Source organism: Spea bombifrons, chromosome 4 (assembly GCF_027358695.1).
Source record: "Spea bombifrons isolate aSpeBom1 chromosome 4, aSpeBom1.2.pri, whole genome shotgun sequence".
NCBI lineage: Eukaryota > Metazoa > Chordata > Amphibia > Anura > Pelobatidae > Spea > Spea bombifrons.
Genome location: NC_071090.1, coordinates 76,046,521 through 76,060,611, shown reverse-complemented (window position 1 = coordinate 76,060,611; position 14,091 = coordinate 76,046,521). Strand labels below are relative to the sequence as shown.

At 41.4% G+C, this 14,091-nt stretch overlaps 1 protein-coding gene across 1 annotated transcript; it reads left to right on the top strand.

Annotated features, from left to right (window-relative positions):
- The first annotated feature begins 1,395 nt into the window (after positions 1-1,395).
- On the top strand, positions 1,396-10,280 carry MRPL18 (mitochondrial ribosomal protein L18). Its single transcript, XM_053464774.1, has 4 exons — positions 1,396-1,560; positions 4,819-5,005; positions 6,071-6,302; positions 9,793-10,280. Exons 1-4 carry the CDS (start codon positions 1,506-1,508, stop codon positions 9,862-9,864), a joined length of 546 nt encoding a protein of 181 aa, XP_053320749.1. The 5' UTR covers positions 1,396-1,505; the 3' UTR covers positions 9,865-10,280.
- Positions 10,281-14,091: the final 3,811 nt, after the last annotated feature.

Here is a 14,091-nt window from a genome sequence, read left to right as displayed (position 1 = left end):
AAACATATATAATGTGTGTGGGTGCACAAAGTGAGAAAGAAGAAAATTACGGCTAAACAGCAACACTGAAAAATGTTACTACAAGTAAGAAACAGTCTTGTCATTAAGGGGTTCCCTTTAGATTTACCTCTGGAGTAATGTTTGGTAGTCTAGCAGCTGTTGACTATAACTCACATCAAGCTCATCTAAATGCTGGTTGAACATAATCCTCCAGGCAAGGATCAGGAATTTTAAATCAATGTTTTCACCATAATTAAGGTAGCTCACCTGCTCCCCCACAAAGCATTTCATACATTTTAAAGCACCTGTTTCACCAGCACTGAATAACTGGGTGCATACCCTCCACAGCCAAAACATCTGTGTAAATCAGACAACAGTTCTTCATCGGTGGGGCTATATGTAACCAATAGCGTCACTTGGGTTGGTGTCACCCAGTGCGGTCATTCATGTTGTCCGCCCGTGAACTTTATAGCCATAGAGCTGCCCCTGCTTTTGCAGGCACAGGGGATCACGGACCAGTTAGGGAAATCCTTTGATCTTCCCTGACTGGCTCAGGAATCTGTAAAATCAACGGCGGTGTGTGCTGTTGTAGCGCCGATCTCCCACCTCAGCCGCCACATCGGTTTTTCGGGATGTTCTATAGCCGTACCTGGGACCGCTCCAGGTTTTGCCCAGCGAACTCCGGGAGAATTGTCACTTCTCCGGTTCTACACCTGAATCACGGAGTCCTAGCATGCCCACTCCAAGCCCATTGCCCCTTTAAATTGGGTTGTTTCACGTGATGTCAGCAGCAATGCCCACTGGCATCGGTGGGGACGCCACCCTGACCGGGCCCCCCACTGACATCAGTGGTCAGTCCTGGCTGCATCCCGCAAGGGTAGGCTCTGGGTAGCCGGAGCCCACAAAGGCCCAGGTATGTCTATAGCCTAGCATCACAAGGCCCCAAACATGTTGGGGGTATGCAACGGGGAACCTAGCTATTAGTGAACCTACAATCAATACAATTTAGACCATGGCTTTTTTTTTAACAGTAGAAAGACAGAACAAATCCCCTGCCCGTACACACAGTGAGGAAAAATATATACCACCGACAATTTAACTCTTTCAAAGCTGACACGGGGACTGTAACATTAATGTATGCCACAATGTCACTCTGGAGAATAAATCTTGATTCTTTTAGCTTTCATGCTCTTGCATTTTAAATTTTAACAGCTGCACCTAGAAAAGGTGCCGACATCAATGAGTTTGCATAGTTCAATAAAGTAAATAGACGTGAAATATCACGACGAACAGCGTTCAACGCTTCGGAAACCACAACGATACGTAAGTTTGCCCTTAGCAAACATGGCCGCCTTGGCGTCTCCCAATAGGTCAATCGGAAGCATCCATGTGCGGCGGAAGTTTCCCAGCTCAAGTATGTCTGCGCCCTTAGTTATCCCTACGTCCTGTGTGTAGCTATAGTCAATTACAAGTAACGCAAAATTAAGTGACATTTCGACTGCCTCATGCCTCCCCTTGTACTAATGTCCGTTATCAGACGAAGTAAGACGCTTACGCAGGGTAAGGTGTTAACGTTAACGTCTACGTAATTAGAAGCATACATTGCACGCTTTGTGGCGCGTTGCTAACTGAAATACGATTTTTGGGGTATTGTGCATTAGAACCGTATGTAATGTATTGACCACAGTAAAGAGAAGACCTCAAGAGGCTCCAGTGTATTCAGGTTGTCTTTTAACCCTTATGTGCTCTATATGCTTTGTGATGCATAATCCAATCATAACAGGTATACATTAAATACATACACTTGCGTGTTAAGAATCTGGTAGCCTCCCTTAATAATACCTGCATTGCTCTTGAACTTGCTACAGTGAACCTGCCTCTTTTCTTACACAGCCAAAATGTTGATAAAGGGGCTTTCGCATTTATTTGTGACCAGTAAGCAGATAACCAAGCATGGTTTAATGATCTAGTTACTAAAATGTGGGTTTGCAGATAATTGAAACATTTTACTATGAATTTTTCCCTTATAAACATAGTAAAGCTGTTGTCTAAAAAAGTATTTTGACTCTCCTACAAACAATTCATATACCGCATAAAACAAAGCTTCACAGGGGTACTTCATATTCAGTTGATTAAATACATGTTTGATACATGAAACTTGGTGATGGAGTTGTGTAGTTCAGGCTTGATTGAATTGGCTTTCTTGTTAAGCTGCCACCCCTATGCATTTTGTTGCATTTTTTTAGATATATAAGCTATTTAAAATAATGAAATAAACATTAATATTTTAGAGCTTATTGATCCAAGACAAAGTCTGCAGTCAAGGAGGAATTTTTCCCCCTTAAGTTTGCAAAATAAAAAAAAAAAATAGCTTAATTGGCTTCGTTTGGATCAAAAAAGGTTTGAACCTGGTAGGCTTTTTTAACCTAAATTACCACACTCACTGGCCACTTTATTAGGTGTACCTGTTCAAATGCTTCACACAAATAGCTGATCAGACAATCACATGGAAGCAGCGAAATGCATGCAGACGTGGTCAAGACAACTTGCTGAAGTTCAAACCGAGCATCAGAATGGGAAAGAAAGGGGATTCAAGTGACTTTGAACGTGGCATGGTTGTTGGTGCCAGACGAATATTTTTTATTTATTTTTTGAAATTGCTGATCTATTGGGATTTTCACGCACAACATCTCTTGCATCCGCCCATTCCTTACCCAAGAATCCACAAAAACTAGTTCATTCACTTATCATTTCCTGTCTTGACTACTGCAACACTCTTCTGGTTGGCATTCCACTGTCTCGACTCTCTCCTCTACAGTCTGTCCTAAATGCTGCTGCTAGGCTTATCTTCCTTGCACTCCACTGGCTCCCAATTAGAATTAAATTTAAAATCCTGGTATTAACATGTAAGGCCCTCCATAACGCTCTTCCACCATACATTTCTGCCCTCATAAGCAAATACACTCCTACTCGATCCTTACGTTCTTCCCATGGGCTAAGGCTCTCCTCCCCGCTTATCAACTCTCCCTTTATATAAATAAAAGATAATAAATAACAATTTAGGGTTTATAGAAAATGGTCCGAAAAAGAGAAAATATTCAGGCAGTTGTGTGGATGAAAATGCTTTGATGTAGTAGGAGAATGGACAGATGACAGAAAGGCAACAGTAAATCAAATAACCACTCGTTACAACCAGGGTATGCAGAATACCATCTATGATCACGTCGAACCTTGAAGCAAATGGGCTAGAGCAGCAGAAGACCGCATTGGGTGCTACTCCTGTCAGCTAAGATCAGGAAACTGAGGCTACAATTCGCACAGGTTCACCAAAATTGGACAATGGAAGACTGGAAGAACGTTGCCTGGTCTGATGAGTCTCGATTCCAGCTGTGACATTCAGATGGCAGGATCATGAAAGCATGGATCCATCCTTCCTTGTATCAACGGTTCAGGCTGCGCGTGGTGGTGTAATAGTGTGGGGGGGGGCATTTTCTGGGCACACTTTAGGCCCCTTAGTACCAATTGAACATTGTTTAAACACAACAACCATGTCACGTCATCTCAAACTGGTTTCTTGAACATGACAATAAGTTCACTGTACTCCAATGGCCTCCACAGTCACCAGATCTCAATCCAATAGAGCACGTTTGGGATGTGGTGGAAGGGAGATTCGGGAGATTCGCATCATGGATGTGCAGCCGATAAATCTGCAGCACCTCCGTGATGCCATCATGCCCATATGGACCAAAATATCTGAAAGTATGCCACAAAGAATGAAGGCAGTTCTGAAGGGAAAGGGGATGCAACTTGGTACTAGCAAGATGTACCTATAAAGTGACCAGTGAGTGTAACTTACTGTGTGGCACATGGCTTGTACAGGTTCATGGTACCAAATGTAATGTGCAAACTCACAAGCTATTTGGATAATGGCTAGCAGCTATTCAGGTAAATAAAAGTTATAATTTACTTAAGGATTTGGATAAATAAAACTAGCATTAATGTGTAAGACAATTATTTCTTTCTGTCGTCCTGCATGCAAGAATGCCTCATCACCACTAGGGTGTGTAGTTTCATTGTAGTGCATATATATAGTATCTGAATGCAGTAGTTGTCGAACAAATAGTTTGGTTACAACCGGATTTTAACAGTTTTGTGCTTAATTTTCAAAGGAAATTAACGCATCCAAATGATATATATCTGCCTGTAAAATGTCTATATGAAATTTGACCTTTGCTTGGTTTTTTTTTTTTTCACAATATGGTATTTGATTACTACAGACTTTCAGCCTAAATATAGTCTGTCTTGTGTGAGATCCACCAGTTTATAACATTTTAAACTATTATGCCAGGTTTAATTATGTTTTTTAAAAGTGTATTAAGGCTAACAACAATGTGGTATATTCACTAAAGGGAGAGTTGGAAGGAGGGTTTGCAGGAGAGTTGCGGTTTCAATACCCTCATTTCACTATTCCTTCTCTGAGAAAAAGAAGGAATGAACTAGCTCCACATAATGCATAGATTAATGGCAGGAGACTTTGAAGAACATCTTACATTGTAAACATTACATGGGACCAGACAAGTTCTTCCTGCAGTAGAAGCTCACTGGGTTGAGTTTCCTAAAGTATGATGAGGTTAAGTAGCTGAAACCACAGCTCTTCTGGTAACTGTTACTTTAGTGAATGAACACAAATATAGTAAATACACAAAACACATCTCATTCTAAATATTCTTTCCACATAATCTGCATACTATGTATATATTTGTCTTTTATTTGTCATTTTCAAAGCTCTGAATTATATATATTTTTTATTTGTCTTAGCTGTTCGTTATGCTGTCACTTCTGCAAATGCACAGCCTTCACCTGTGGTGGAAGTAGATACAGAAGAGAATGAGATTATTAATCCAAATTTTACCAATCGAAATCCTCGAAATTTAGAGCGGCTAGCACTAGCAGTAAAAGACCGTGGCTGGGGAACAACATGGCCTTCTCGACAGTATTGGCATAGGTAAGCAAAAGCTGCGTAACAGGCCATTTTGTATGGCAAAAATGTATAATGTGTTATTTTAAGAAAAGAAAAAAACACGTTATAGCCTTTAGTTGTGACTTATGTTCACACCAGTCACTCTTGCTTATATGCAATGATACATGCAAGTAATGGCTTTTCCATCTATCCTAGCCATTAGAAGTTAATTCCTGTATTACGGTTACTAAAACAAATCTGTTTAAGGGCTTCTTTTAAAAATATTCTGCATCCAGAGGAATTAATGTGGTATGTATCATTACTGGTGCTTGTTCTCAATTGCAAAGTTTCATAGTTTGGTTGGGTAGTCTGCAGGACAAACAGTAGTGTGTAAGATAACCTTGTGTAAAGACTGCTAATGACTGACGGTATATAAGCTTAAGAAATCTGCTTAAATACTTTAGTTTTTATAATGAGAGATGTAAAATTTCTGGGAAAAAAGCCCAGGGAAAAAACAGTATTTTCCAGAAAAAATGGAGTAGTTTTACAAATTTAAAATTATTTTGTTATACTGGGTACATGAAATGCAGTCTATATACAATTATCATGCTTGAAATAAAAGTACAGCTTATTCAGTAATAAGCTAACTTTGCTTTTTAAAACTCTATTTTTGTTGCAAATGGAACAATAAGGTCTGTGTATGTCAAGAACATTTCAACTATATATGAGAACAGGAACCCCCCTCCCTTTCCCCCAAATGCTACAAAATAAATGAAGAATCAATCAAAAAAACAATCACCCAATCGGATTTGCAATTTAGCACCAATTGAAAATGCAAGAGTTAAGTAACTGGCATTATCTAAAAGAAGATATTCCACACTCCCTTTTGTTTAACTTTTTCTGGGAAATCTAGAGATTTTTTTCCATCTCTCGTTATAATATACCCAATATGTGCCTCAGCTTAGACTTTTAATGCAAGTTTTATTTATTTTTATGGGTTCTAACGTTAACTGAAAATGTAACACTAACTAGTAATTATGGTTTATTTATTCATTCTGTACTTAATTACAGTCTTCATTATTTCTCTTTCATTTAACGTTTTCATTTAAGACTACGGTTTGAACGGTCCCAACACCATGTGACTGCCTTTGTGGAACATTGTAATGGGAATGTGGTGGTCTCTGCCTCCACTCGTGAGTGGGCAGTAAAAAAACATCTCTACAGCACAAAGGATGTCATGGCCTGTGAGAACATCGGTCGCGTGTTGGCTCAGCGATGTCTAGAGGCAGGGATCAGTTACATGGTGTTCCATGAAATTCCCTGGGTATTTCGATCTGAGGCAGTAAGTTATTTTGAGAAATAACCACTATATCAATGTATGTATGCTTTCATGAAAAAGAGATAAAATCCATGTATATGAAGTGTACGTAGCTGGTGATGTCATTCTTCCAGCAAATGCGCTGAATAAATGATGGTGTTCTTTCTTTAAATTATTGTATTTTTTGCCTTTTAATTAGTTTAGCAATAGAGTGCCTTTTGCCAGTTGAGTACATGGGATTTATATGCGGCCGAATGATTTAACTGTTTTTAGAGCATTGTTGCGATAGGATGAGAAGAAATAAATATTTGTATGGAGTTACATCCTACCAGGGGCATAACTAGAAGCCTAAGGGCCCTGGTGAGAGAATCTGTTTAGGGCCCCCCAAGCCCCCCAAAAAAAACAATTTTTTTCATATCTGTCATATTGAATCATATCTGTCAACCCACTCTGGCATATAGGGGGTTAAAGGCATAACATGGGACAAATGGGCATATAGGGCATTTCTGAAGGCAGAGTGGCATATAGGGGGCCACTCTGCCTCCAGAAATGCCTTATACCAGGGCTTGACAAATTTGTTGTGAATCTAGGCGCCAGGTAAAAAAGTTAGGAGCCAGGATTTTTTAATGGATCAGGAGTGATCTGATCATCATCAGCCCACTTACTAAACTCACAGCGTTTGACCTGGAAGCACCCTGGACTTCCAGGTCAAGTGCTGTTTTTTTTTTTATTATTATTTTATTTAACTCTTTCGATGCTGATGTTCCATTGGAGCACAGCATTGACTGATATTTAGTCCCCACAAGCTTGTGGGGACAAATGTTAACCCCTGCAATGCCACAAATGTGTCATACACTATTGCGGCACTATAACACTCATGTGGAGACCGAAGAAGCCTCTCCCCTGTCCCTGAAGCTGCCTCTGGAAGCTGGGACTCAATTGCTGGTCTATGGACCAGCCATTGCAGGGGGGAGTCTCTGATGACTGCTGTAGGCTTCCATGCCTACAAGAATCATCAAAGGGCTTGTGGGGGCTCGTTTTTGCTGTTGCTGGTCCGCCTGGGCTTCCAGGCAGACCACCAGCAGCAGAGCCCCGTACAAAATGGGAATTAACTCCTAAATGCCGCGATCGCGGCATTGAAGGGGTTAACGCTGAACTGTCGCTCTCATGGAGCGATCAGGCAGCAGGGGGGTGTTGTGTCAGGTCCCCACACTTGTGTGGGGACCCAATCAACACACAACCCCCTTCCCTGAAGCTGCCTGGGGCAGCTGAAAACCCGATTGCAGCAACCGTGTTTTCAGCCTACAGGCTCACTCCGTGGGAATGATCTCAGGCTCGGGGGCGGGCTCTGAGTGGGTGTGCTGTCTGCCAAGACTCCTGGGCAGACAGCAGCAGCAGCGCCCCCGTGTGGTGACTCAGCCTCTTACATCCACAATTTTTTCTGGCTGTAAGAGGCTGACAAAACCTAGGCGCCAGGACAAAATTCTCTGTCGCCATGGCGACCTGGCGCCTGGGATTTGTCGAGCCCTGCCTTATACCCCCTATATGCCACTCTGCCTCCAGAAATGCCTTATACCCCTATATGCCCCCGACTTACCACTGCTTCTGACTTCCTGGTGTCTGGTGGAGGCCAGCATTCATGAAATTAAAGGGGCCGGCGTGCACGCACCTCGTCGCCCAATGGCCATGCCTCAGCTCTTCGTCCCACCCCTTTTAATACATGGGATGAAGTGCTGAGGCACGGCCATTGGGCGGCGCGGTGTGTGCACGCTGGCCTCTTTAATTTCATTAGGCGCCAGAGGAGGCGGCTTTCAATTAGATTAGGTATCCCGGTGTCTGACAGTCTGCAGCTCATTCGCACCCCGCGTGCCACTCATGGTTGCCGACCCCTGTCCTAGGTGATGGAATACAGCAGCTTGTGCCGGCTGCTGCATTCCATGCGCTTGGTGCCCCCCTGACTGGCAGAACTCCAGGGTCCCGTCGCAATTGGGACCCCTGCGACCCTGGATGTTCAGTCACTGCTCCCTACTACAAACAGCATTTTAAGAGGAGTATCTTCTCTATTCCAGATGTTTGTTTTAATTTAGTAGTTAGAATGGGGTCTATTTTGTCAGGGTCTGACAAGAACCAGAGGACATGCAAAAATGAGGGCTTAACTGTCATGCCAACTAATCATCCTAGTTTAGCTTATGTCTCTTGTTTCATCTGTACCAAAGTCAACTTATTGTTATGGAAGCCTGTATTTCTCTTTTTTCACCACTTTGTCCAAATCACTTCTGGATGACTCAACGTGGGAGGGGTTGAAGCTGTTGGTGGTTGGTTCTGGAATAAAATAGTTAATACCAGCACTTGACATGTTGCACAGTAATACATGTTGTACATTAGATAACCACAGTTGACTTATCTAAATAATCAGATGTCCTTCCCTGGACGCTTCTGCTTCTAATAGCATTTTTGTTTACCTTGGATATACAAACAAGGGAAGGACACCATTGTTTCAAAATATTACCAGGATTGTTCCTAAGGAATTGTCATGTTACTGTCCGTTTGTGTGCCCGCCTCTGTTTGTTTTGTTACATCTTAAAAGCATCCTTATTTGCCTTGGAAGTAAAAAGGATCAGCTGACCAATGCATTCACCAGTCTGTCAAGTGTATTTGATGATGTTGATGAATGATATCTAAACAGTATGATAATTGTGCAAGCTCATTGTGTGTGATTTTGAAATCTGTGTGGTTTATGGTATAACTCACCTGTTTACTTTAGGTTTAGTTCTCATAATGAAAGATTTAATACATGTGCAAAATATAGATAGCTAAACAAACATGTTTAAAGATAGTAAGGTAGTGCTTACTAGATTTTCAAAATAAAACGATTCAGCTTCCAAGCTATGCACATGTATTTTTGTGGTAATATCTAATTCATAAGGTCATCCACATATTAACTTTTATGGATAGCGCCTTCACCCTTGGGCAGATGAAAGACCTTGTGCTTTTTTTGCAAAGTGAAGAAATAAGGAATTGGACTATCTTCTCTGATTTGAGTTATTTTAAAAATTAAACTTGTTTAAGAATTGCTCACTTAGCTTGCAAGGTATAGACTTGTAGCATCCAAAATGAAACATATAAATTTGGTTAAGGTGATACATTTTACATTTGTAATGATGGATTTAGTTTTTAGTTTTGTTGATCATAACCATCCTAGCCACTTACTTGTCCATGACCTGATAAATTATATTTCCCAAATGTCTCACCAGAAAAAGTTGGCATCATCAAGTATTACTAGTACTATAAAATATGCTGCAATATCAACAACTTTAATTGAAATTTCTACTTCTGTTTTTATATTGAATGAATGCTTGCTTGTTTTAAGAACAAACATTGAAATCTGGGATTACACCATTTACGATTCAATATTACCCAATCACAAGTCACACATGTCTGTCATTTTTAAAAGAAAAAAAATCCAAGTTCAAGAAATGTCTTGGCTTAATTTGTTTTCTTTGTTGTTTTGTAGGTGCAGCGATTTCGAAACGCATTGAAACAAGGTGGAGTGGTATTAAATGAGCCACGTCGGATTTACCAGTGATAGATGATAGTGATGGCATATGGCGTATTCTTTCTACAAATATATACATATGTGTGTATATTGCAAACTATGCCAGGGTTTTCTTTGATCCATTGATGCCTTCCTTACTGCGAAGTGAATTTATTACTTCAACAGTATATTGTCCTACTTAATCTATTGGCCGTTCTGTCCAGGCTTTAAAATCGAATGTATCCTTAAGAACCCTGGAAGCATTGTAAGTCCAAACAGAAAATATTGTAAATTATATCACAGAGGGGTTAGAAATGATTTATGAAAGCACTGTGTACTACTAGATCTGGAGAACTCTGAAAAAGCACAGCTTCTATGCACAAAAGTGATAAATCAGCTGCATGTTTTGGCTTGAGGCAGTGCCAACTCCCCTTTATTCAAACAATAAAAGTATTATTTACATAAAAGCATGAATAATTTCACACTTGTTTAAACTTATTTTCTTTTGATTGTAGTTGTACAAACTTAGTTTGTGTTGTATGAATTATACATTGGTCCTAATACAATTATTGTACTTGGGCGGGTTGGAACCTACCTAGCCCGAAGAGCCACTTGCGAGCGTGAATGAATGGCCATGCTGGAACAAAGCATACCTCCGTTAATTTTACTGCTGGCAGTTTAACAATGTAATTGTGGAGCTGGGGAGGCAGGAGGGGTGGGTCAGAGTAGACAGGAGCTTGGAGGCAGGAGGGGTGGGTTGGAGTAGACAGGACCTGGAGGGGTGGGTCAGACTAGACGGGAGCTGGAGGCAAGAGGGGTGGGTCAGAGGCGGAGACCCACCTCCAGGATTGTTTTCCATAATGCCTTACAATTTTGTGTGTGCATTTTAGAACGCAGATTTTATTTATTTTTCTTACAAATTCTACAGCTTGAAATATTATTTTATGTACTTTAGGAAAACAAATTGATTTAAAAAAAAAAACAGAGCTGCTCTAAAAGGAACATGTTTATGAGGCCCAGAAATCAATATTCATAACAAATACAATTTTTTTTTTCCTCATTAGTTTTCACTCCTCGAGCTTTCTCACATTATTCTAAAATTAAATGTCTTTTTTGGGTTTTATGTCAGAAAACTGTTCATAATGTTGAAATTGGAAACTACTTATTTTCCAAATCAGACAAACAAAATTGTGATTATATACAAAATCACCCCCTTTTCAGTGTATTCTCTATATAAGCTCTAGTGTGAAACCAACTGCCTTTAGACACAGAAAATCGATTTGGACCACATATTAAAATTTTTATAAAATATCTATCCATCTGAGTAAGGTAGGAAATTTAGCTGCAGACACCTTAAATCAGGGGTGTCCAAGTTTTTTCTGCAGTGGGCCACTTCATCAGAATTGTATACGTGCGCGGGCCGCACAAGGGGGGCAGCTAGCTAGGTTTCAGCATGTACTGGCTGACTTGGCATGATAGGAGTGTGATTGCTAACAGTAGTCACAGTCCCATCATGCCTAGGTTCCAGCACTTGCAACTCCCATCCAGTAAATACTGGAACCTAGGCATTATGGGACACTGATTGCTGTTAGCAATCACACTCCTATCAAGCCAAGTCAGCCAGTACATGCTGGTACAGGGTGGCTGTAAGTGCAGACCCCATACTGCTGGCAGCATCAATACACAAGGGGGGCAGCTGGCCAGGTTTCAGCATGTACTGGCTGACTTGGCATGATAGGAGTGTGATTGCTAACAGCAATCACAGTCCCATCATGCCTAGGTTCCAGCACTTACACATCCATGCTATCACACACACACACCCTCATTTATTCATATAATCATTCATTCACAGATTCATTCCCTCAATCACACACACTCATTCAAACACCCTCCCCACCCCCTTACCTGCACTGCAGCTCCTCGATGCCGCTTACAGACTTCAGCAGGGGGCGCGGCCTCCCTCTGCCTTCTCTGCTAAAGCACAGAGGAAGTAGGATGTCACGTGAACTCCGCTTCCTCTGTGCAGTCCAGAAGACCCTCCCACAAGTAAGTAGCAGGGCTTGAGGTGCGGTTGCCCTGGCTGCCGATCTTACGCGGGCCGCACCTCGAGGTCTCGCGGGCCGCATGTTGGACGCCCCTGCCTTAAATCAAACCCCCTCGTATTAGCAAAAATAATTGATCCGCCAGAGTAATGAAGGCCATTGAGGCACAGGGGCGGGGAACGGGGCAAGACAGGACAGGGACTGTCAGACAAACGCATCCAGCCACAAGACCGAGTTTCCTTATTCGAAAAAGGCAGCAGCAGTAGTAGACCACTGGGCCTGGGCAAGCAGGCACTGGCAGATGGTAGGCACATGAAGCCCCATGGAGCAGGACTGAATTTCCCCACTTTTCAATTACAATGGCTGAAAAAGAAAAGAATTACAATGGCCTAGTTATGGTCCAGACTAGCGATGCACGGATATATAGGCGGCCGAAATATATCTGCTGAAAACGGCATTATTGCCAAAATGCCGAAATAAATAAAAGTCCGCAGGGGCCAGGCTACTTGTGCATTGGTCGCGCGATGTGCGAGCAGCGTCTCTTGTCCCGAGAGATCTGCAGTTCAGGTAAGGGGGTGGGGGAGGGTGTATGAGCGAGTATGCGTGATTAAGGGAATGAGTGAGTTTATGAATGAGTGTGTGTGATAGCATGGATATGTAAGTGTGGGGGGTGTAGCATGGCATAGGGAGCCTGTAATCATACACCTATCATGGCTAGGTTCTTGCATGTACCGGCTGTCTGGGCATGATAGGAGTGTGACTGCTGTTAGCAATTATATATATTGATTTTTTTTTGGTGTGTTAACCACACTTAATAAAAGTATTGGACCACACCAAAATTGGACAGAAAAATTAATTAACAATCATATATATATTAATAAACAGCAATCACTGCTGTTAACAATCATATATGTATGTGTATGTATGTATGTGTGTATGTGTATATATATATATATATATAATTGAATTTTTTTTGTCCAATTTTGGTGTGTTACTTTTAATAAAAGTGTGGTTATAAATAAAGTGGGGAATTTTCAGTTTCAGTTTTGGTCCTGAATTTTCATTTCGGTACATCCCTAGTCCAGACATAACCCAATTGAGGCTTTGACAGGACCTTAAGAGAGCCATGTATAATCTGCCTGAAAACCTCAATGAACTGAAGTAACGTCAAGAAGTGTGGGCCAAAATTTCTCCACAACCATGCAACAGTTACTGCTACAGAAGGTGGTTGTACAAACTATTGAATTTCTTTTCCACAAATGGCTTCTCCATTTTGGCTTTATTTTTGTTGAATAATTCATGACACAGTGTAATATGTCATGTGTTGTTCATCTGCAGTTGTGTTTACCTAATTTGTAGACCAACTAAGGAACAGGTGATTGTTATATTCTGAAATGTAAAACTATAGAATTCAAAGAGGATATCTTGGTGCATCACATGACAATTTGGATTTACAGAAACAAAGGTGAGGAGGGCTCTGCTCAAACTAGCTTAGAATTTAGGACGTGGTGGTGCATTACACAAGAGCTAACAAGATCAGCAACACCACTGTATCTTAGCGTAAGCATTGTTTAAATAAATATTACTAGCAAGTAAAAGGTGGGATACAGTGCCGGCCAGGAAAAATGAGGCGAGTTAACCTGTAAGGTGTGATAGGCTTCCTTAATAAGTAGGCTTTAGTGTCCCTGACAGTCCTAAAAAACAATGCACCATATGAGTAACGTATTTTCTCCCCAAAATGTGAAAATTTAGGGGAAAAGCCTGAATATGCCTATAGGAAAAAAGTTTTCATATTTAATAAAAACTATGATTGAGAAAAATGAATTTTTTTTGTTTTTATTTCCCAACCTGCCCACAAAGTTATGCACATCTGCCCCAGGCTATTTGCCACTCTGCCCCCCAGACTTACCAATGCATCCTCAGACTTGCCCCCCATGCTCCAGACTCCCTAGTGTCTAGTGGGGGCAGCAGGTAGACAGCCTCCACTTCTGCCTGGGCTTCTATGACTGAGCACCAGGAGGTTATGTCAAGCCAGCTCTCCATCATAGACCCCCCAGTGGAAGTGCCAGCAGCAGCGAAGGTTATAAGAGAGGAGGATCCGGGTCCCCTGCAGCGCTGCGGGTGATCTTGATCTTAGTGTTATAGTCAGACCTCTATCTGAAGTCCGATTATAAAACAACGTCAAATATAAGACAAGGGATGTTTTTCAGAGCATTTGTCTTATCTTCAAGCAAAA